Here is a 24,507-nt window from a genome sequence, read left to right as displayed (position 1 = left end):
AGGAAGAAAGGTGAACACAAGCCTCAAATAAGACTGCATTTGGCCATGAAAAAAATAGAGAGAAATAGCAGTGTTAGTCAACAATAGCTGCCTCAATCTCTATGTGAAAGAAGGAAAGTAATGGCTAATTAGATCATATTCTCCATTCCACTGAGCCAGAATGTACCACAGGACACTATGCTGTGGTCAAAAAAATGTGTCACCCCAAGCTTTTCTTACATAGTGAGGCTAGTCCTTAAATTACCAATCCTTGAAGCTTTCTGATCTTGGCAGGGCCTTTCAGAGTGAATTGTCCATGATATAGGTCCTGAAAACCCAAAGGTCTCCTTAATATATGATAAGAGTAGGACCTCAGTAGAGTAAAAATGATAAGCAAACAAAATACTCCACCATCATGTTGTCCTTCCATATCAAAGGAAAGTATCCAATAATTAGTACTCCCATTTCTCTTCACATACAACACTATAAGAAAGGAAACGTTAGAAGAATGAATATTGCTAAGTCATTGTTATTTGTGTTTCTGTTCTTTTCAGACCACAGACATCCCTTTAAACAAGCCAGAGTGGAGGAATTTCTCACCCTTGTTTACGTCCAAAGGGGTAAAGGTTGCAGTGATAAATCTTCAATGTTTTAAAGTGGAAGACAATGCTAGGGTCAAATGGTGGTGGTTGTCTTTAACATGGTAATGAATTACTTTTATATTTGAGGTGCCAGTCTGGGAGAAGGGGACCTAGTGATTCATGGTTTGGGGGGAAAGAGAGGGGTGAATGGGACCTCCAGATCAGGCTAAGTGGCTGTTGTGAAGTGCTAAGGAATGTGAAATGCCTTCCTCAAAAAATCCTGACCTTTACTACCTAGGTAACTGTGGGTCAATCACTTCTGGTCCTCAGTTTCTTCATCTGTAAGGTGATGAGTGGATCTGTAGGGTCCTTTCCAGTTCAAATCCTGGGATTCTAGGAACATCTCCATTGTGAGATGGATTTTATCAGAGTCATGACCTGGAGGGAGGAAACTTACACTGCTCTTACACTATAGAAATAAGCAGTGGAGTCCTAATAACTAATATTTATATAGAAATTAATAATTGTAAAGCACTTAGTACAATATCTGCCACAAAGAAGGCATTTTAAAATATTAACTATTTGGCAGTGTGTTAAATGCTTTAATATTATTTACTTATTTGATCCTCATCATAACCCTGGGAGGTATTATCCCCATTTTAGAAATGGGGAAACTAAAGTAAGTAAAGGTCAAATGACTTGTTCAGGGTCACATTTGAACTCAGGTCTTCCTCCTGGACTCCAGGCCCTGCACTCTGTTCATTGCATTACCTAGTATTCAATAAAATCCTCATTTTGCAGAGGAGGAAACTGAGGCAAACAAGTTAAAATGACTTGCCCATTGTCGTACAAAACCTCAAGGGGAGGACTAGAACCTAGGTTTTCCACTGAGACACAGTCTATTTCCTTGTGATAGAGTAAGAAGGACTTGGGCCTGGGGCTGACTAAGAGCAGAATCAGATCCTAAGAATAGTGGTGTCATACCCCCCAGATAGGAAAACCTGCTGCAGAGAAATCTGCAGGTTATCTCAAGCCCCAAGATAAAAGTATTGCAACAGCTCACGTGAACATAGCATTGGACAGTTCCCAGAACTCCCTTCACAAACAATGCTGTGAGGTCGGTGGTGAGAGCATTAGAAGGAATTCTTTTCATTCCCATTCCACAGGTGAGGAGACTGAGACTCATTTGTCCAAAGTCATGAAGCTAATAAGTGGCAACCCCAGGATTCAAACTCAAATCTAAAAGTAGATAGATAGATCAATGATGGATAGATGGATGGAAAAATGGACAAATGGATGGGTAAATAGACATGTGTTTATTTATTTGTTTGTTGGTTGGTTGGTGCCTTTTGTTTTTATATCACCTTCATTTCTAAATATATCCCTCCCTGCTTCCCTTGCCAGTAAGTTATTCCTTAGAACAAAGATTAAAAAAGAAAAGGGGTCAGGAAGTCATTGAACCATATTAACAATCCATTAACTATGTCAGAGAATATATGCACAATCTACAACCAGAGTCCCCCACTTCTTCAAAGATGGGAGGGAAGTTAATTTTTTTCTTGTGATTCGGGGCCAAGCTTAGTTATTCTAATGATACATCACACAGGTTTTTTGTTTGTTTGTTTTGCTGTTGTTGGTTTTTAAACTCAGGTCTTCTGACTTCAAGTCCAGACTTCTTTCTCCCTCCATCCCAATGCATTTTGGGATGGTAGTTAACTGCTCCCCTCAATCAAGAGGCAGCTGTCTCAACTAAGTGTTGCCACTGGCTATTCAAGAATGGCCCTGTGCTCATACTACAGCAGTCTGCCGTTCCTGATTCCCATGACTGAAAAATAAACTTAATTTAAGCAATATTATGATAAAATTCCCAGGAAATGGCACCCGAAGTCATGAAGGAGGAGGCTATTGGCTTGAGTCTAGTCGCTGGACCCTGTCCCGTAGATGCCTCTTTTTGTAGAAAGATTGGCAGTTCTCCCTGCACACCCAGGCTAGAGAAATGGGCAAGCCTCAGAACATCTCAGGTATCACGGAGAATTGTCTCATCCCCGAGGCAGCCCCCGCTGAAAACAGAGGAGGCTGGGGGCTGAGGGAAAGGATGAATGGATTAACCAAAGCCTAGAAGCAGCCTTGCTTCCAGATCTATTTGAAATAAAATAAAAATAACTCTCCTTTGACAGGCTCTGCTCCCAGTGTGGGTATTGCGGTGGCAGACAAGCTCACACCTGATCTCCAAAATCAATGAAGAAGCTGTAGAAGCTAAATTTATCCTCAGTGAGCATACCGCCTTCCGCTCACCTTCAATTATCCTCTTGTGAACAAACAATTCCTGCCCACTTTTTCACTGCAACTTCTCATTTTGAGTTACTGCCTTTGATAGTACTGGTGGGGGAACAAGGTAGGGGGAGACCTTTTCTACCCTCCCTTCTTTTCTATCGTCAAGTTGTAATTCAGCAATAGAATCTTCCTCTTTCTGAATCTTGATTTTGCTAAATTATTTTTTCAACACTTACATTTCAGATAAAATATCATGCTAATTGCTCAGATGACTAAAACTATAATGAAAAATGAAAACACTAGCAGAAGTTACTACTGGATGAGTTGTACCTTTTGCACCAAACTATGCCCATCTTCTCCTTTAAAAAACGTTACAAATTTTCTAATTCCATCAACCATGGCCTCATGCTACCAATAACATAGATTTCTTGATATAATTGTAGCAGCTCATGTATAAATTTTTTTAGGGTTTTTTTTTTAGGATTTTGTAAGGCAAATGGGGTTAAGTGGCTTGCCCAAGGCCACACAGCTAGGTAGGTAATTATTAAGTGTCTGAGGCCAGATTTGAACTCAAGTACTCCTGACTCCAGGGCTGGTGCTCTATCCACTGTGCCAGCTAGGCACCCCCATGTATAAATTTGAAGGGCATTTTAATTATTTGTATATGAACTCTATTAGAGTGTGGCCACCATAGATATGGTGGTATCTTTGTCTTTGTCTGTATTTCCCAGAACAGTAGTAAGAATATTATTGGTGTTTTGTTGAATGAATCAATATAAATTTATATGTTTCTTTTCATCACATTTTATATATGTATGCTTTGTCCTGTTCCCACTAAGTTTCAAGGTCATGGACCCACCCAATGACATTGTGTCCAGTTCTATCAGCTGCTTGGCTGCCAAGTTATACTGAAAGACCATCAACAAATCAAGGTTTAGAAAAACCTTATGGGGGTGCAATGAAATTTACTTATCCATACTGAATTTCCTTAATGTAATTTTTCATAATACAGGATATTGTTTCTTAATGTGGACCTCTAATTTTTCTGTTTTAGAGAGTTCCCAGGGAGGGCACTCATCTTTTTTGGTTGTTTTTTTTTTAAACTTTGTTTGCATCATGGATCCCTTCAGCAGTCTACTGAAGTCTGAGGGTCCCTTTTCAGAAAAGTGTTTTTTTAAATGCATAAAATAAAATATGTAAGATTATACAGGAAACCAAATATACTGAAGTAAAGATGTTAATTTTTCCCAACCTTATCTATGGATACCTCAAAATCTATCCAAGAACCTCCAAGGGGGGACCTCTGGTATATATTCAATAAAACAAAGTCTGTACACAGCTCTCTGCATGTAATTAAAATGATTATGATGATGATGATGATGATGATGATGATGATAATAATAATAATAATAATAATAATAATAAAATGCTTGCTCAATTGAATGACTGATTTAGAAATGCCTTATTTATTGTTTGAAAATAAAGACCAATCAAGAAGCATTCATGAACAGAGCTCCAACCTCAGAGTTAGGAAGACCTGGGCTAAAATGATATCTCTGACTCACTGGCTATGTGACCCTGGACATGGATTCTCCTGCACCAGAATATTCTCTAAGGAGTAAAGTAAGTGCTGATCAGCATTGGTAGAGGAGCCCCTTCTATCAACGAGATCACAGATATGGGCCTACCCAAAAGAGATCTCTCAACCAAACTAAGTCTTTCTAACACACAGGGCTAGAAGAGCAAGCAGGCAGATGAAAGTGGTTGTTGGAAAAGGAAGCATTTTAAAAGAGATGGAGACTAACACCCCCACACTGCATAATTGTATTTTCTCAAACATCAGATGCTCATGACTCCCTTAGGTATCACAGTTAGCACACCAGCAAAGAGGAGAAAGATATTTATAGCATCAAGTCTTAGTAAACTGAAAGGTGCGTGGGGTCTTTTAAGCCTATTTGGGGGGGGCTCCTTTAAAAGAACTTATTCTTCATCTTATTTTGCCTCCTCTGTAATACTTACTGAAAAGACTAAAAGAGGAAGGTGGGCTTATATAAATACAGGCAATTGAAAGCTTTACAAAAAAGCATTTCAACCACAGTGTTCTAAGATTGGATAAAAGTAAAGTTTTACTTGGCAAACTTTTCCAAACCATCCTTATGGGGAAATTCAGCCCAACTAGTTGGGTTGGCAAGGTGTTTCCTCTTCTAAGGTCTGCTTGGGTGGTCTTGGGTAAAGACACTCAGGTTAGTTTCCCTCTCATCTTGGTTTTCCCATATTCAAAATGGACCACTGAGAGACAAGGGGGAATTACTGAAAAGGGAAGGAAGATCTGGGTTCAAGTCCCATCTATGGAACTGTCTAAGATGATAATTTGCATTGAAAATGTCTATTTATCCTGGTGAGGGGGTTTTTTGGGGGAATTTGTTATACCAGTGAAATGGAGCCATGATCCCATTTTATTTTAAAGAAGACTTCTACTGTACTTCCAAATGACCCTATCCGGAAGAGAACAAGGCTTGTGTTCAGTTCAGTAGACTTTGGATATTCCCCTTGCCCCAACCCTGGAATGAATTATTTACCTGAGAAGGAGCACTGCAGGAGAGGCCCGTCAATTCACTGATTCGAGCTGCAGCTGTAGGATTGCTGGAACTGATGAGGACCGGAGGACTGATCTCCATGGAATGGCGGTTCTGAGTAGCCTGGGAAGACTTGTTCGCCATGGTGAGGGAGGTGAAGGAGTGTCGCTTCTTGGTGTTTTTCTTGGTGTCCCCCGGCTTTGGGGCTGTGGCACTGCTGTGGGCTGTTCCGGAGGGGCCTTCTCCAGAGTCGGAGCTTGAACCCAAGGACGCCTTGTCCAGTTCGATCAGCTGCTTGGCTGCCGAGTTAAACTGCAAGACCATTGACAAATCCAAGGTTTATAAAAACCTTATGGGGTACAATGAAATTTACTAATCCAAAATGAATTTCCTTATTATAACATATAAGTAATTTTATATATATATATATATATATACATATATATATATATATATATATATATACATATATATATATATTATAACAGAGGATATTGTTTTTTAACGTAGACCTCTAATTTTTCTGTTTTAGAGAGTTTGCCAGGGAGGGGACTCCTCACAATACCAGTTGCAGGGGCAGCTAGGTGGTATAGTGGATAGAGTACCAGCCCTGGAGTTAGGAAAAGCTTAGTTCAAAAATGACCTCTGACACTTTTCACTTACTACCTGTGTGACTCTGGGCAAGTCACTTGAACCCAGTTGTGGGGGGGGGGGGGGCAGGACAAAAGTCCCAAAACTAGTTGCAACTATTCTATAATTTATGGTCCTGCAGAATTGCCTGGGGGGTATTTAAAGGTTAAGGGATTTGTCCACATCCAGACAGTGTGAGTATGAGTGTGTGTGTGTATTATATATGAATATATATTTATAAATAATTACAAAAGTAAGCATTTATTTAGTGTCTATATTATACAGACACAACACTAAGTGTGTTTCACAAATATCTCATTTCATTCTCAACTACCTGAAAAGTAGATGGCCTTATTGGTCCCATTTTAAAAATGAGGAAAACAAGGCAATCAGGAGTAAATAACTTGCCCAAGGTCATAAAGCCAGTTAGTGCTTGAGGCTGGATTTGAACTCAACTCTTCCTACCCCAGGGCTCTATCCATGGTGTCTCTTTTAGAAATGAGACTGACCCAGGTCTTCCTGATTCTTAAGTCCTCCATAATTTTGACATCCATTTAGACCTGGAAGAGATTTGAGGGGCCATCAGACCAACCCCCTTCATTTTACAAAAAAGAAATTGGGGTTGAGTGATTAATGCAATGGCAAGATCAAATCTAATTCCTCTTATTTTAAAGCCATAATTCTTTCATGCTTCTACCATGCTGTCTCTCATATTCATTTAAATTTTAAAGACCCTGGCATTCCTATAAATAAATACACACACACACACACACACACACACACACACACACACACACATTTGTTATTATTTGATGTGTCTGACTCTTGGTGACTCCATTTGAGATATTCTTTTTTAAATATAAATATTTTATTTGTTTTCCAATTATATACAATAGTAGTTTCTACCAATCATTTTTTGCAAGGTTCTGAATTTAACAAATTTTCCCTCTTCCTCCCTTCCCTCCCCCCCCTTCCCCCAACAGAAGGCAATCTGATAGTCATTACATTTGTTTCCATGATATGCATATATTAAAATTGAATGTGTCGGACAGCAAAGTGGCACAGTGGATAGAGCACTGACCCTGGAGTCAGGAGTACCTGAGTTCAAATCCAACCTCACACCTAGCTGTGTGGCCTTGGGCAAGCCACTTAACCCCATTGCCTTGAAAAAAAAATTGAATGTGTTGAGAGAAAAAAGTATCTTTAAAGAAGAAAGAAAATATTGATAGCAAAATTAAATAATACATAAGATGACTTTTTTAAAAAAATTGAAGATAATAATCTTAGGTCTTCATTTAAACTTCACAGTTCCTTCTCTGATACAGGTGGCATTCTCCATCACAGACACCCTAAAACTGTCCCTGATTATTACACTGATGGAGTGAGCAAGTCCATTAAGGTTGATCATCATCCCCATGTAGTTGTTAGGGTATATAGTGTTCTGGTTCTGCTCATCTCGCTCAGGATCAGTTCATGCAAATCCTTTCAGGTCTCTGAATTCCCATCCCTCCTGGTTTCTAACAGAACAAAAGTATTCCATAACATACATATACCACAGTTTGTTTAGCCATTCCTCAACTGATGGACATTCCCTCAATGTCCAATTCTTTGCCACTACAAACAGCTGCTATGAATATTTTATACAAGTGGGGTTTCTTCAGGATATAGACCCAGTAGTGGTATTGCTGGACATTTGAAATATTCTTTTAATAAGGATATTGAAGTACTCAAGGTTATTAGGCCCCAGGGTCTATAAGATTGGGTGTTTTTGCATTAGTTAGGTCTGATTTGGATTGGGAAAAACAATCTTCATGGAGAACTGTTAAGTGGCCCATGAAACATGTTTCTTTGACCAGTCCCAATGAGAGAAGAGAACCAAGTAGTTGGTCATTCAGATTATAGGTCAAGCTAACCTCTATAATCTGGCTGATAAAATAGTTTCAAAGACACTCTTGTTCTGGGGATTCTGGTGCTATGTTCCTTCTAGGAACACAGAAATGACACTTAAGGCACCCCCCTAGGTATTCCCCATTTGAAATATTCTTAACAAAGATATTGGGGTAGTTTGGCATTTCCTTCTGCAGCTCATTTTACATATGAGGAAACTAAGAAAAAGAGAATTAAGTGACTTGAGCAGTGTCGCCTAGCTAGATTATCAGAGACCAGATTTGCACTCAGGTTTTTCCTGAGCCTAGACCTAGTGTTCTATCCACTAGACCACCAAGCTCACTTATATACACACATCTATACATACTTTCTCGTTGACATAATTTTCTATCAATGCTAAAGTTTTACTGGATTTAAATATTGACACTATTTCTGTGGTGCAAAATATAATCAGTAGGTCTTCTTGTATCTGTTTCTTAAACCCTATTTTTCATAGGAGTTGCATTTTAGCTTAACACAAAACCCTAGAAATGAGGTCTAAAAAGCTAAGTAGGAAATTTTTAGATTTTGGAGAATGGGCAAAAAAAGAAAAGTAATGTTCTTAAGAAAAAGTGTCTTCCTTTTATAATTAATTACTTTTCATGTATTTTAGAAAAGGAAACCAAGGGGTGGTTAGGTGGCAGTGGATAAAGCACTGGCCCTGGAGTCAGGAGTACCTGGGTTCAAATCCGATCTCAGACACTTAATAATTACCTAGCTGTGTGGCCTTGGGCAAGCCACTTAACCCCATTTGCCTTGCAAAAAAAAAAAATTAAAGAAAAAAAGGAAACCAAGAGACAAAATGGCATTGATGATGATGATGATAATAATAGCAATGAACATTTAGAATTTTAATGTTTGGAAAACTCTTTTTTAAATTTCTTTTCTTTTTTTTAATAAAGATTTTATTTATTTTGAGTTTTACAATTTTCCCCCTGATCTTACTTCCCTCCCCCTCCCCCCCACCCCCGAAGGCAATTTGTCAGTCTTTACATTGTGGAAAACTCTTTATAATTACTATCTCATTTGATGCTCAAAACAACCCTAGTAGGTGGGTGTTATTGTTACCCTCATTTTATAGATGAGAAAAGTGTCTGAGGCCTCTCCTATTTTTATGTTCCTATAGCAGTTGTCTTGAATCATGCTCAATTTTCAAAATATTATAGGGTCAAACATAAATCTCAGGGCCCACTGAGGGGAACACCTTCGACAGCATTCTTGTATAAATAATCACAAGAGAATCAAGATTGCAAGGAGTTCAAAATTCATTTCTCCTTCCTTACATACACTTTAGGTGTTTGGAATGGAATCATCATAAGCAGAAAAGTAAATAATAAGACTTTATTTGTTTTAGGCCAAGTAAAAGAGGAGGAAATTTCTGAAATCCTCAAACATTATAGCAACTTGTAATTATGTAGAGCAAGTAGATAAAATCATAAGGAAAAAAAAATTCCTGCATAACTATCTTAATCTTATAAAAAGACAAATAGCACCATATGAAATAAAAGGTAAATTATCCAAAAATTCAAATATTCCCTTACACAACATATTTTAATGCAAGCTAAAAGAATCGTTCAAAAGTAAAACTGACAAACAGTACTATGTACTCCCTATTTAAAAATCATTTCTAAGGATGATGAAGAATAATCACTGGATATCCTCCACCCACCCACAAATGATATCATTAATTCTAGCCTTCCTGCTGTCTTGATGAAGATATCTTTTGGACAGAATCAAAAGACTGTCAGTAAATATCAAAAGGAAATGAACTTGGTCTGTCACAATTGTCTTCCCACAAAGCTATGCTAATTACTACTCAGTGCCCATCTCTCCTCTAGGTGATTGCAACACATTGATTAATGATTTGTTCTAGTATCTCCCCAGGTATTGAAATCCAGCTGACCCAGTTGGTCTATAATTAGCAGGATCATGCTTTTTTCAAAGCTGAACAGTACATTTCCATTTCTTTTCCAGGCTTCAAGACTTTCCTGAACCATTCCAACAAACTCTCAAAGATAATGAAAAGTGGCTGAACAACAGCATCTGCCAATGTTTTAATTACTTTCATTTGCAGGTCAATGGAACTGATTTGAATAGGACAAAATTCAATTCAATAACAAATATTTTAGCTGGTGTGCTAGGGAATATGGCAAGGAGTTGCCATGTGAAATGGCAGTTGGAATAAAGTTGGAAAGGAAGGATGCTCCCAGATATTGCACTGAATGCCGGGCTAAGTAATTTGTATTTTTGAAGGATGGATTAGAGTGAGGAGAGAATGGAGAAACCACTGTTGGGAGGCTATTATAGTGGTCTAAGTACAAAAGCATAATAAGGGAATAAGGATGGGGGGGAACTGACTGAAAGATGTCGTAAAGGAAAAATTAAGTGAATTTAGAAGGCTCTGAAATGCAAGAACTCAAATCTTTCCCTGGACCTCAGTTGAATTAGGTGACTTCTGTGTACTCTTCCAGCTCTAGAGCTATCATCCTATCCCACAAGCCAAAAAAAAAAAGATGGCAGCCAAAGAGAAACCCAAAGTTTCAAGCATGAGAGGTAAATGATGGTAACCAGAATAAGTGAAGTCAGGAAGAGCAGGTTTAAAGGAAAAACCAATAAGCTCCATCTAGGACACACTGAGTTTAAGATACACTGGTGAAATGTTTCATTTGAGAAATACTATGAAAACTAGAAATACGGGTTCTAGAGTCATCTGCTTTTATAGTGGAAAGAATAAAAAGAAGAGAAATTGTTAAGGGGGAGACTGAAGAGTGAGAAGGGAGCAGAATCTAAGAGTAAACTTTAGAGAATGCTTATGTTAAAGCACCAAGAGTAGACAAAGTGGAAAATCAGAGAGGGGAGGAGGAGTTGGAGAGATGGGAAGAGAGCCAAGACAAAGCAGAGAAAGTGAAAGAAGTAAGGATGGTCAATCTTTTATCAAAGACCATGTTTGATAAGAGACCAGATTCATTAACAATGGTACATGTATACTCCAGCTTACAATGAATGATTAGTAGAATACAGAGACACAGAGATAGATTTTTTTTCCCCGAGGGTTTGTGGTCAAACATAAGACAGAGATGAGATGACAGTCTGATAAGTGAAAAGGTCATAGGAAGACATTTTTTTAGGCTTAGAAAGAATAGCTGTAGAGAGATACAGTGGGAGAAATTAGAAAGAAGAATGCACGTGAAAGATTAATGGAGTAAGATAACTAGTGATTCCTAACCTGAGGTTATGTATGAACGTTTTTTTTTAACATCTTAATAATAACCATAATTTCCTTTGTACTTCTGTATATTTTATTTTGTGCATTCAAAAACATTATTCTTAGGAATCATAAAGTTTCAATGATGCAAAAAAGTTTAAGAAATTTGAACTACCAATGATTAAGGACACAACTGGGGAAATTATGCTCAACAAGGAGTAAAAACTTCTTTGTAGGAAGGAAAGAAAAACAGGTGAAGATATCACAAATTCTGAGAAAGGGAAGAGATATTTGGAGCAAACTCCTGTGGGGTGACCTTGATCTCAGTGAAATAGTATTCTAGGTTATCTTCTTTAAAGCCTGGGAGATGAGGTTTAATTATAAATGAGCAAATAGAGGGGAATGATGGAAGACTTACTACTTTTGGAAACAATTCATTTCAATGTGGACCCTTCTAATTATAAGAAAGTTATTCTATCAACCATGCCATTTTCAATTATGGCCAACTCTTCATGACCCCATTTGGAGTATTCTTAACAAAGACACCAGAATGGTTTGTCATATCCTTCTCCAGTTCATTTTACAGATGAGGAAACTGGGGCCAACAGGGTTAAATGACTTGCTTAGCATCACATAAAGGAGAAAAGAGTCATAGGCTAGATTTGAACTCACAAAGAGGAGTCTTCCTTAATAATAAACAATATAATTTAATAAATAAACAAACAAATAAATAAATCTTTCTGCTTTTCCTAGTTCTCTTTGGAACAGCACAGTAATAATGGAAAATCCTGGGTTTGGAGCCAGGTTCAATTTAGGCTCTGCCACAGCTGGTCTAAGATTTTGGGACAAGTCAGTTCTCATCTCTAGGTTCTGTTTCTTCACAGTCTGAGTGGGTTGGACTAGGTGATGTCTAAAGGTGTCTTGCACACCCAGCATTCTGTGATCATCATCCTCTACCTGACAGCTTTTTGAATATTTGAAGACAGCTATCACATTCCCTCTAAATCTTCTCTTCTTAAACAGCCTCAGGGCTCCTCAACCAGGCTTCAGATGATTTGGCTATCAATTCACCCAGGTCATCCTGGATGGGCTCCAGTTTTTAGTGTCCTCTCCTATATATGGTTTTCATTTTTTCCTGGAACTTTTTCCTCCCTTTTCCTTAAATTTCAGTTTAAAAAAAAACCTTATGAGGTTGGGGAAGAGATATTCTATGTCCAGAATACATTCATATTGGAAATTCTCAAGTCTAGACCAAAGCAGAGAACAAAAACTTTGTTTGTGTGTGTGTGTGTGTGTGTGCGCGCGTGCGCGCGCGTATAGTCCCTTTAGGAAAACCCATCTTCCTTTATTAACTAACATCCCACCTCCCTATAACTTTAGGTGAAAGAGCTTCAGACTCAGGGGACCTGGGTTTGAATTCCAGCTCTGTGTGATTATCAATACGATTCTGGGCAAATTGCTTCATTTAGGGATCCCATTTTTTTACATCTATCAAATATAGGGAGTGGATTTGATTATCTTGAGTTCAAAATCAATACTTTTGTGATGATGATAATGATGAATTTTGAGGTTTGCAAAATACATTATATACCCAACAGATTTCATGTCCAACTAGCTATTAATATTGAGGCTTTGTTTGGTTTTCAGATTGTTTTAGATCAGAGGTGGGGAAAGTCTGGCCCAAGGACTATTTGGTCTGATACTGCCACAGCTACCTCAGGTGGGAGTCAGAATTCAATAAATCTAGAAGCTTTTTAGGGGCAAATTTATTAAATGTTTGACCAAATATAATAGGCAAATAACATTATTAACATCAGAAAAAATGTCAGGAAAAAAACCCTTGCTTTAGACTCTTCTTGGAATAGACTAAAGAGCTTTTTTTTTGTTTTTTTTTTTAGTTTTTGCAAGGCAATGGGGGTTAAGTGGCTTGCCCAAGGCCACACAGCTAAGTAATTATTAAGTGTCTGAGGTCAGATTTGAACTCAGGTTCTCCTGACTCCAAGGCCAGTGCTCTATCCACTACGCCACCTAGCCGCCCCTAAAGAGTTTTCTAAGGGAGTGGGGTTCTTAACTTTTTGTATCATGGACCTAAAACCTGTGACTCTCCAAAACTTTTTAAATGCAAAATGTAAAATATATGAGATTTCAAAGAAAATCAATTAAATTGAAATAAAGATGTTATTTCCCCCATCCAAGTTCAAGGATCCCCTGAAAGTTATCCATGGTTCCCAATATTAAGAACCCTAGCTCTGGGGGCTCAACACCATAAAATGGTAACCACTCCCTCAGTGCCATTCTGACTAAAGTAGACTGAAACTAAAAGATGCTTCTTTTGATGAGTTCCTTGATCTTTAACAAAAACAAGAGCCAAATGGAACGTGTATTTAACTTCATTTATAAATGTTTGAACACAGACTTAAATGCTACCTCACTAGTGATAGGTTCACTCATCACCTACAAAGTAGCTCAGTAGCCCAAAATGCTGCCATGGAGGCATCTGGCAAGTTAGGTTTGACAATGACAAAGATCTGGGGACAAAGTAAGTCTCCAAGCTGACGCCCAGAAAGGACTTGACTTTTAGCACTTAGAATGGTGCTTTGTATCCCAGTGCCCCTCCTTCATAGAAGCCCTTTGCAAAAAACCTGACTCACAATGAGTCATTGCTGATAATTCTAGGTTATCGAGAACATAAACACACCTGTGAGTCGGGATCCAGACAAAAGAGTTCCTCTCTCCTAGAATTAATCAGTTAGCAAGGCCAGCTTCCATTGTGACAGATCATTTTAGGTCCTGTACAATAAGAATTATCATGTTTGTATGTCTAGTGTGTTTGTGCAAGCTGAAATTAAACATTTCCAGAACCAAAAATGTTTGTTGTAGAATTTCTCTTAAAAAGATGTTGAATGTTTATTGAACTGAACTGTTATGAAATAAAACTAAGCCTCTAGGTTCTCATACTAGATGACAAAGGAAGATGCACAGTGGAGTCTGCAGTAAGTAGGATTCAGGACAGAAGGTGAAAAAGGACAGGGCAGAAATGCACAAGCGAGGTTCAGAAATTTGAGAAGAGGAGGATCACTTTCATTGAAAAGATTCCAGGGAAGGCTTCACCCAGCAGGTAGCCAGGGAGAATTTCAGATATGGGTTATGGTAACAGGAAAGGCAGGGAGATGGGAGACTGCCAGAAAAGAAGGGGGGTTGGAAAGTCATTCAGTTTGATTGAACCACAGAATATTTTAAGGGAAGTGATATGAGATAAAGTGAGAAAGGAAAGGGGAAAGGAAAAAGCATTATTAAACTATTATTAAACCTATTTTATTGTTGGGGAAATTGAGGCAGGCAGAGGTTAAGTGACTTGCCCAGGGTAATATAGCTAGTAAGTATTGAGGCCAGATTTGAACTCAAGTCTAACTGACCCCAGGTCCAATGTTTTATCCACTTTGCTATAGTTTAAAGTTATCGTACTGAGGGTCTTGAATGCAAGGATCAGTAGTTTATTTTATTTGATAGTAAGAAAGAAACCACTGAATTGTTTTCAGTGGGAGGAAGGATATGATCAGATTAAAGATGAATGAGGTTTTCCGTTTTTGAGGGTTCAGAGTATGTATGTATAGTTAAAATATTTTATTTTATTTTATTTTAGATTTTTCAAGGCAATGGGGTTAAGTGGCTTGCCCAAGGCCACAGGGCTAGGTAATTAAGTGTCTGAGATTGGATTTGAACTCAGCTACTCCTGACTCCAGGGCCATTGTTCTATCCACTCCTAGCTGCCCCTAGTTAAAATATTTTAAATCTAATACTTACATTGGACTTCCCGGCAGTAGAGTAAGGTCACCAGACTTCCCCAGGTGGAGCAGCCCTCTAGAAACAATAGCAAAAGCTGTGCCTCTGAAATTCAATTCCATTTGGACCCCTCCCAGATCAATAAAGACACTGGGCAAAAAGGCGTTTGGCCTCATGGCAACTACAGTGTGTTTTTCCAACAATCTTATTCCTAGATGCAATTTAGGTAATGTAGTTTTTGTTCTTGGTTAGCCAAGACAAAAGAAACCCAGGCTGAAGTGATTGCACAAGAAGAAGGCTCTCCACATGGAGCTAAAACCTCCCACAGGTAACAGTTCTCCCTAGAAGTTCAGTAAATATTTGTGGAAGGAAGACAGTATATTTGAGCTGGGGCTTCAAAGGATGGGCAGGTCTTGAAAAGGGGGAGTTTTCCATGGAGGGAAAAGCATGAGCCAAGATGTGGCAAAAAACAGCAAAAGGTGTGCTCGAAGAAGAGTTAGTGAGTCGGGCAATTTGGCTGGTACCTGAAAAGCAAGGGAGAAGAGCTCCATGGAATGATGTAAGACAGTATAGTATGAAACTCCAGGCTTTGCCCAACTGGCAAAGGGGAACTAGCTATTACTTGGACTTTTTTACAGCTAACTCACCTATCATCTGCACTCTTCACATTCCTTTTTAAGGGCACATAACTATTTAGCTGTGTAACCTTGGGCAAGTCACTTAACCCCATTGCTTTGCAAAAATTAAAAAAAAAAACAAATAAAGGTACATAACACTGAAGAGATATCATGGTGGAGTGGGTATGACCTTAGACTGAAAGAAGGGAAGCTGGGTCTTCAAATCCTGTTTCTGATGCTTCCTGGCAGTATGATTTTGGAGAATTTGCTCAACCTTTCTGTGCTTCAATTTCTTCATATGTAAAAAATGAGAGAGTTGTAATTGATGGCCTCTGAGGTCCCTTCCAGTTCTAAATCTAGGATTCTAAGATCATAGAGGGTTTACAAACCAAAAAATACCAGTTGTACACATACAATACGAGCTACAATCTTGCTATTTTATAAATTTTTAAAAAAAAAAAAAAAGCCCTCTGTTATATCCCAAATCTCTATTCCATGATCAGATTTTCACAAGTACTTAATCAATAGATTTTTGCATCTTTTTTGTGCCATGAAAATGAATCAAACTATGGGTCCTGCATCATTTACCCAGAGGGGTACTTGATCAGCACTAACTGAATTTGGTCATACTGATTCCTTGTAATGAAATTAAAATAATCTGATTTAAAACAAAGGGAAATTTCATTTAGGACATAGGGGGAATAAGGGTGTTTAATATGCCTTCAATGCCAGATGCTGTCCTGGTGTCAGTTGATCTGGTTAACTTTTTCTTTGTTAAAGGGGAAGGGTGGGGGTGGGAGATGGGGTACATCTTGAAATGATTATGATGTAGAAACAAATGTCATCAATGAGACATTTAAAACAAATAAAATAATAAAAATTAAACAAAAGAAAACTAAGTTAGCAGCAGGTCAGTAAGAAGCAAGAGAGGTCAATTAGGATAAATCAGGAATTCTTATCATGAACCTCTCAGGCAGTCTGGTGGATCCTTTTATATAAGAATGTTTTAAAATGCAAAAATACATAGATCACAAAGGTAACAAATAAGTTATTCTGCAAGACAATAATTAAAATAAAGAAAAACAAAATTACAGACCCTAGGCTATAAAAACCGTACCATAAAGACTTTAGCTTTGGGAAAAAAAAAACAGGGTTCAAAACATTATCTCTAATGTCTACTTAGGTGACTGGCCTCACTCAAGTAAAGTCCCTTAATTTTCTGTGGGCTTCAATTTCCTTACCTACAAAATAAAGGGGTTGGATTAAACACCCTCTAAAGTCTCTTCCAGATCAGTATCAGTTTTATAGGATGTTTTACTTATTTTAAATGAGCTGTTTTAAATTCAACTACCAACATGCCTCAACTATTGTTCCGGGGGGGGGGGGGGGAAGGGGGGGAGCTGGGTAACTATTTTCAGTGACTTCAGTCCACTGAGGAAAAGAACTACCTAAAAATTACAAGACTAATCTGAGGATAAAATTTTGAAGATATACAGAATTTCCAACATAGAATAAAGCCTCCAGCACCAAAAATCATCCTCTAATATAAGCAGATGTCAAGGCTAATCAAATCTAATAAGATATAAAATTAAGAGTATAATGAATTATCAGCATTCTCTTCAGACCTCCTTATGATCCCCTTCTGTTAATATAAACTAGCTTGCTGAGGATGACTTTGGATTCTATCCATTGAATATTCTGCCTAAATTCTAAAGAGAAAGAGCACTCAAGGTAAAGGTATTTTAAACTCTCTTTTTTAAGGTTTTTTTGCAAGGCAAATGGGGTTAAGTGGCTTGCCCAAGGCCACACAGCTAGGTAATTATTAAGTGTCTGAGACCGGATTTGAACCCAGGTACTCCTGACTCCAGGGCCGGTGCTTTATCCACTGTGCCACCTAGTCGCCCTAAACTCTATTTTTTATACAGTTCAATCTACCAAATTTTTTGGTGAAAAGACCAATCTCATGTTTTTCCTTCTTTCATTACTAATTCCCAAAAGCAACAAAAGTTTTGGATCAAGAAGATATTTTTTCAGAAGAAGCACCAATATATAATATAAATAACTTAATAGAGGTTGAGTGTCTATTTTAGGAGGAGGGAAAACGAATTAGTGGCAGGTAGACTGGATAGTTTATTTGTATGGGGAGTCACTTACTAACTTGGATCAAGAGTGAACAAACTGGGGTGGCTAGGTGGCGTAGTGGATAAAGCACCGGCCCTGGAGTCAGGAGTACCTGGGTTCAAATCCGGTCTCAGACACTTAATAATTACCTAGCTGTGTGGCCTTGGGCAAGCCACTTAACCCCATTTGCCTTGCAAAAAAAAAAAAAAAGAGTGAACAAACACCTTTAATCTGAATTGCTCTGATAAAAAAAAATTGGGGGATATAAGGAATGCTTTCATCAGGATCAGAAGTATGACTTTAAAAAGTAGCATTTTTCCTTTAAATTGATCTAGGAATTAGCCAGGCAGTCAAGTAACAACATTTATTAATCCTGCTATTTGCCAGGTTGTGTGATTTGGGGCATTTCACTTAACCTTTCTGTGCCTCAGTTTCTTCATATGTAAAAAATGAGAGCTATAATTGATGAGATGTAATTGATCATCCAGGATACAAAGAAAGGCCCAAGACAGCTTGTCTCTCTGACATCAGAGAACTCATAGTCTAATGGAAGAGATAATACAGGACAAATTGGGGATAAACATCAGAGGGAAGGTACCAGCATTAAAGAGGATGGGGCTTCTGGCAGAGGGTAGGGTTTTAGCTGAGGCCTGAAGGAAGCCAGGAAACTAGAAGATGAAGATGAAGAGGCAGAGAAGTACCTGCACGGATGGTGGGGAGGGGTGGTGTCACCAGACATGGAAAATGGCCTGTGTTGGGAGACTGTGGATCTAGTTTGAGAAATAGTAAGGAACCCAAAGGGAGAGAAGACAAGTGGAGGAAAGGAAGAAAGAAGGAAATTCTAATGGAATGTTAAATATTTTCAAAGAAATGGGAATTGTTGAACTTTCAAGTGCTACAATCTGGTAGCAAAAGGTGTCCCAAAATCCTCATTCACTAAGAATTTATAAAAAAAAAATCTTATAAAGAATTTATAAAAAAAATAGAGTATGTATAGTGCTTTTAGGACTCAGTGGAGGGCTTTTTTTAAAAGATAGATTTCTCTTAGATGAGGGCTGCTATAGTAGGTATTTTCTGGTTTGTAAACCTTTTAAGGGTTTGTTTATGTACAATCACAGAAGCCTAGATTTAGAGCAGGATTTGGACCTTAGAAGAGCCAGTGAGTACAACTCTCACATTTTTTACATATGAAAAACCAGAGGAACAAAAAAGTTAAAATTTATGTATGAGACAGAAAGTAAGGTTCAGCAGAACCAGGAAGGCCTAGGTTCAAGTTACACCTTGGCCACATACTATGTAATCCTTAACGAGTCACAACCTTCCAGAAATGTGTTGACCTGAACTAAATCACAGCTTTACTCACTATCCTTAAATTATATACTTTTTTGTCTTTACATTGTAATCATTCCCTACTCCCCCTCCAGACTGAATTGTCTAGTCTCAAAGAAAAACATTTAAGTAGTCTGACAAAATTTAAGAGCTAACATTTATATAGGTAGTGCTTTTAAGTTTTGCAAAGCTCCTTAGATGCATTATCTCTCTTAACACTCCCAACATTCTTATGAGGTAGGTACTATTATTATCATCTTTATTTCACTAAAAGAGGAGACTAGGAAAGGCTAAGTGATTTATCCAGGGTGATCTGCTAAGTAGTTAAGACAAGAATTCAACTTTTCTTACTGTAGGGAACCTGCAACACTCACTCCTGTGTGCCCCCGAATCATTTTAAAATGTAATTGAAAAATGGTTTAAAATGTTTTTTTAAAAAACAGTAAAACAGAGATAATGTTAAAATAGAGTTTTCTAAAAGAAGGTAAGTAGTGGAAAGGGAGAGAGAAGGAATATATAGTCTGCAAGGATTCCTATGTATGGTTTAGTGGCCCTTTCTATTTGAGCTTGACCACACTGCCCTGTATGATCATCTGGTTACCTACTTCTCTTACCACTGAAGGTTTTAATTTGTTTTATTAATCAAAATTCATCTCCCTTTAAAAATCTTTTCACTCATCCTCAAACCCCAAACTTTTTCAATTTAATCTGCAATACCTCCACTCTCCTCCCCCTAGTGACCATAAAGTGTTTTGGTTTAAGATCAGGAAAATTTCCCAGTTGGCCAAGCAGCCACAGGTTGATCCCATCTACCTGGCGACTGAGCAAAAGCCCCAGCTGTACAGAACTTCAGAGTATGGTGGGAGACACATCTGTTGGGTTTCTCCTCTCCCTGCTCAGAGGGGGAAGATTCTTAATTAGGCAGAAATAGAGCCCTCACTGCTCCCTAGAAGATTCAATTGCTATTTAAACTGATTAATTGCATTTGGTCATTAGCCACAGCCTTTATGTTATGATCCCTATGGGAATAGGGGCCTCTGTGTTATTGCCCATAAATGAAAAGAAGTTTGATAGAATTATAATAATTCCTGCCTGGGCAGGGACTTGTTTATTCTGCCTATCGCAAGTCAGAGCCAATGGCCCCAAATGAAAGATTTGAGCAGCCCCAAATCTTATTTCGTTGGTTTGGGGCAGGGCTGCTCTAACATGCTCCTGTGTAAATAGGCACACATTTCTGCTCTGTTCATGAAGAACAACAAAAACAGAGCAGCCTCCTCTGATGCATCATTAAACAAATATTAGCATGCGATTGATAACACCTGACAAGTGAGGACAGGTCTTCACCATATTAGTCTGATGCATAGCCCTGATTTCAAATATGACCATCAAATTCTCAGAACTTTCCCCTGGCAAAACTATAAGAATACACAAGTGACGTAACGAAACCCCTGCCTACTGGATATAAAATTTTTGGGTGGTGATTTTCAAAGGAAGAAAGATGATTTCAGCAAACCGAAACGCCTTAAGGGCATGAACATAATTCAAGTACAGACTTTGAATCACTTTTCCATGGGTGTGGACAAACTGATTTACTATGAAAAACTTAGAGTTCTCAACATGGGAGGAGGCGGACTGAATGCTGGCTAAGCTGACAAATTCCTTTTTTTTTAATTCTCATAATCCTGCAAAAAAGGATGTTTTGAGTAAAAAAAAGATGGGGAAACTAAGAATTGTCTTTCAAATTCTGTGGATGTTTTGCTTCTTTAAACAGAAGAGATAAAAGTTAGCCTTCTGTTATTTTTTTTTTGCCTTTCTTTGTTTTCCCAGCACTTACCAGCATACTTGGCAAATAATCAATGCTTCTAAATGATTGCTGATTCATTGATTCATTCATTCATCTCTTTACAAAGAAGAAGTGAGACTGTGGTTTGTAAACTTTTGCAGAAGTACAGTGGGTGGATGTCTGTTTTACCTTCATAGGTATCCAGAGATCTTTACAAAGAGATCTGGGTTGCTGACATGAATTTATTTCAATCACTGCTTTTCTATACTTGGTTAATCTCCAAGTCCCCTTTCTGTACAGAATTCATCAACCCTACCCTAACTCTCTATTCCCTCAAATCACAATGTGCTCTGATTGGGGACAAGACAAGCTTGTATATATGCAAATTAGAGGCAATTATACCTGGAATGACCTGTATCTGCAAGAAAGCCTGGTAGAGTCTTTCTCTGAAAGGGGGAAAAAAAAGGGGGGGAGGGGAATTCTGAGTTGCTGCCCATGCTTAGTTTTGGAAGTCACCCATTTAATGTGAAATGAATATTTATTTAGATATACTCTGAATAACCACAAATGACTATTCAAGCCAATCTTAATGGATACCATTCCAAGCAATCTTTCTAAATTATCAAAATTCCAATGTAACAAACTCTCAGAATATTCTATTCTATGTCACAAGGTTTTCACTGCTTATAATGTAATAATTAATTGCAAATTAAAATTTCTTTTCAGTTCTAGAATGAGCAATTTTGAAACAAGCTTTGAAGTATCTTTAAAAGATCCCCAAACATATATAGAGAGAATGGGGTTTTTAATTTTTTTATGTGTCATGAACCCTTTTTCTGGACCCCTTCTTAGAATAATGACTTTTAAATGCCTAAAATAAGCTACATAGGCTTACAAAAAAAATCATTTTGAAAGACAGTTATCAAAATACTGAAAAATCAGTTTCATAGACCTGAAGTTAAGAACCCCCCCTGACTTAGAGGATGCTTAAAGATCTTCTTATAGGAGCTCCTGAGATATAACACACCATCACAGAAAACACCTTTTACTGATTATATTAACACACTAGGAAGGGCTCACTTAAGATCTATACCAGGATGACAAAGGAGTTTCTGGGGGTTGCTGGAATGATGTATGGTGGGGCTAAACAATAGCATGAAATCTCAGAACTTCTCAGTTGGAATAATTTTGGTTATTTCCACTCAATTCAATTCAATTTAATTCCATGAGTTTTTTATTAAAAAACTAGTCTTTGGTCTTTGAATATATGATAGGACAAGGGGAAGGGAAGAACAAGAACAACAAAATAAGTCTCTGGCTTCAAAATATTTACATTCTACCAGGCGTGTGGGTTAGAAGTAGGGTTGCAATTGATGATTGATGTACCCCAGCCAAATATATGACACAATCCTTCATCTTCCCTATTTTTATCAATGAAATTTTTTATTTTGTCTGCAAAAGTCTCATGAGTCTTAACAGGTTTAAATGAATTAATTCAAAATAACACAATCTATTATTCTGAATGAATTTCCTTGGTTTAAGGTTAAATGCTTATAAGTTGCATGTATATGTGTATACATATAGAGATAAACACATATGCATATATAAACATACATATACATGTATAGACATATCTATAAACACATATAAAAGATACTTTCATTCCAATTCTGAGCCTGATTCTAGCCTAAGCTAGGAGTGACCCAGAAAAGTCCTTAACTTGAAGTCCTATTTGTGGTTCTAGATCATATAATGACTTCTAAATGCTATACTAGTTCTCTTGAAGTATCTGTATGTCATTTAATTAACAATAAAGAATAAAGCAAAGTTTACTAATCCAGTTTTTACTTAGTAAGATTGTCTTTCTTATTAGTAAGATGGCAAAAATAATTTATTCCTCCTTTGCAAATGTTTATTTGGTTTGTTCCTTCCCCCTTGTTTTACAGAAGTGGAAACTGAGGCACTGAGATTAAAAGATTAGTTGGCTAGGAAATGGATGGAGTGTGGTAGGTATTGATGTCTCTCTTGCTTATAATATCCAGGATTCAAAAAGTGTGAGGGCATGTATCCTCCAATCTATGATTAGTAGCAGAACTTGATTACTATGAGGTATCCAATTACAAACTATCTGGAGCATGACTGTTAATGTTTATATGTAATGGTAAGGTAAACAATGACTATGAAAACTTCTTAGTCTTTAGATTTAAAAAAAATCCACACATTTCCTTCAGCACCCATCTCATTCCATTAAAGCTAATCTGTTTGAGCAATCAATCACTTCTGAACAAATGCAAATACTAGGGTGTTGCTGTATGTCATCAAGTAACAAGGATTTATTGAAAAAGACTGGTCATAACTACCAGGTGAGGATTCGAGCAAGCCTTCTAGCACATTCAGGTTCTCTTCCCTCCCAACTCACATTCCAGTTTTCCCCAGCAGGTCTTCTGAACTACACCCAGGCCTTGCTGACAAGACCTCTAAATCTCTATAATAATTTTTTTCTGAGGACAGCAATTGTATCTGTTGCTCTTCCCCTAGTATCCAAAAGCCTCTACCCATCAATATTTGCCTCCAGTCAATATCTTTTTTATAGAACACTCTCAATAATCAATCCATTTATAATCCCTGTCCTGGCCTTGTGAGTCCTAAAAGAACTTTGGTTCCTGTGACTATGCCTGGTCCTTAATGCTTTCTCTTTTAATTCAGCTCTGGTGATGGACACAATATCTTCCACTGTCTAGTTAGTAACAATGGCAGAAAGGATAGAAGGTCTATCAATAAAGACTTGTTTTTTCTTAAGGGGAAAAAAAAATTCAATGAAAGTATCCTCAATACTTAACTGGTTCTGAGGAGAAGGTTACAATGGTTGACAGTTTCCTGATTGCCTAAGGCAGGAAAGTCTGAGCCTTGAGAAGTCAAGGCAGGCTGCCCAGGCCAGGAAGATTTGAATTGATAGACTAGTATGCCATTATGCCAGATGTAGAGATAAGGGGAGCAACACCAAATGAACTAACACTCTGTCTTTGCTGATATGTCATTATTAAGTGGCATTCCTTGTTTTAAAGGTTACAGAGGGTCTATTTCCCTTCCAGTCCTGCTCTGAACCATGGAGCCAACTTGAGCCAGGGTTGACCCATCAGAACCCATAATTAAAGACCCTTCCAGAGGCTCAAGCTACACAATGACTTCCTAAGTAGTCATAGTCCTGAAGTTTCCACCATCAGATCAATAAGCATACCAGAATGGCTTAAACCGTAGACTCTCAGGATTACCAAGTTTCTATCATATATTTGACCAGTCTGAGAAGGATAAAAAAGATTAGATCAGATAAAGTATTTATTCAGCCCACACTTTTTCTGAGTCATTATGTGAAATTCTGGAAATAAAAATACAGCAAGATTTAACCCAGTTTATTTATTGGCCATATCATCTTGAGAAAGTGAAAATTTCTCCTTTTTGCTCATTTTGAAAATGGAGGCATTGTACTAGATCATTTCTAAGTCCTAAAATCCTATGATGTGTGAGGAATCCTCTCAATTCTGTTTTCCATAAAAATGAAGGAATCGAACAAGGTAATGTCTTGTTTTCTCATGGAACTCAATATTTTTTTAATGAATGTTGAAAAAAATTTTTTTTTAAAAGGCTTAATCAGAACTTCTTATAGAAATGAGGCAGTGAGGTAGCATAGTGGATAAAACATTTG

At 37.7% G+C, this 24,507-nt stretch overlaps 1 protein-coding gene across 3 annotated transcripts in view; it reads right to left on the bottom strand.

Moving 5' to 3' along the window:
* The window catches only part of SH3RF1 (SH3 domain containing ring finger 1), a 205,021-nt gene that overhangs the window by 48,458 nt on the left and 132,056 nt on the right, over window positions 1-24,507 (bottom strand). For all 3 annotated transcript variants that reach the window (XM_074228990.1, XM_074228992.1, XM_074228991.1), the window contains one exon: window positions 5,414-5,722. In XM_074228990.1, the coding sequence (XP_074085091.1) occupies window positions 5,414-5,722 (309 nt within the window). The remainder of the gene's footprint in view (window positions 1-5,413; window positions 5,723-24,507) is intronic.

The sequence above is a fragment of the Macrotis lagotis genome, chromosome 3 (assembly GCF_037893015.1).
Source record: "Macrotis lagotis isolate mMagLag1 chromosome 3, bilby.v1.9.chrom.fasta, whole genome shotgun sequence".
Classification (NCBI taxonomy): Eukaryota; Metazoa; Chordata; class Mammalia; order Peramelemorphia; family Peramelidae; genus Macrotis; species Macrotis lagotis.
This window is presented reverse-complemented; position numbering and strand designations above follow the sequence as displayed.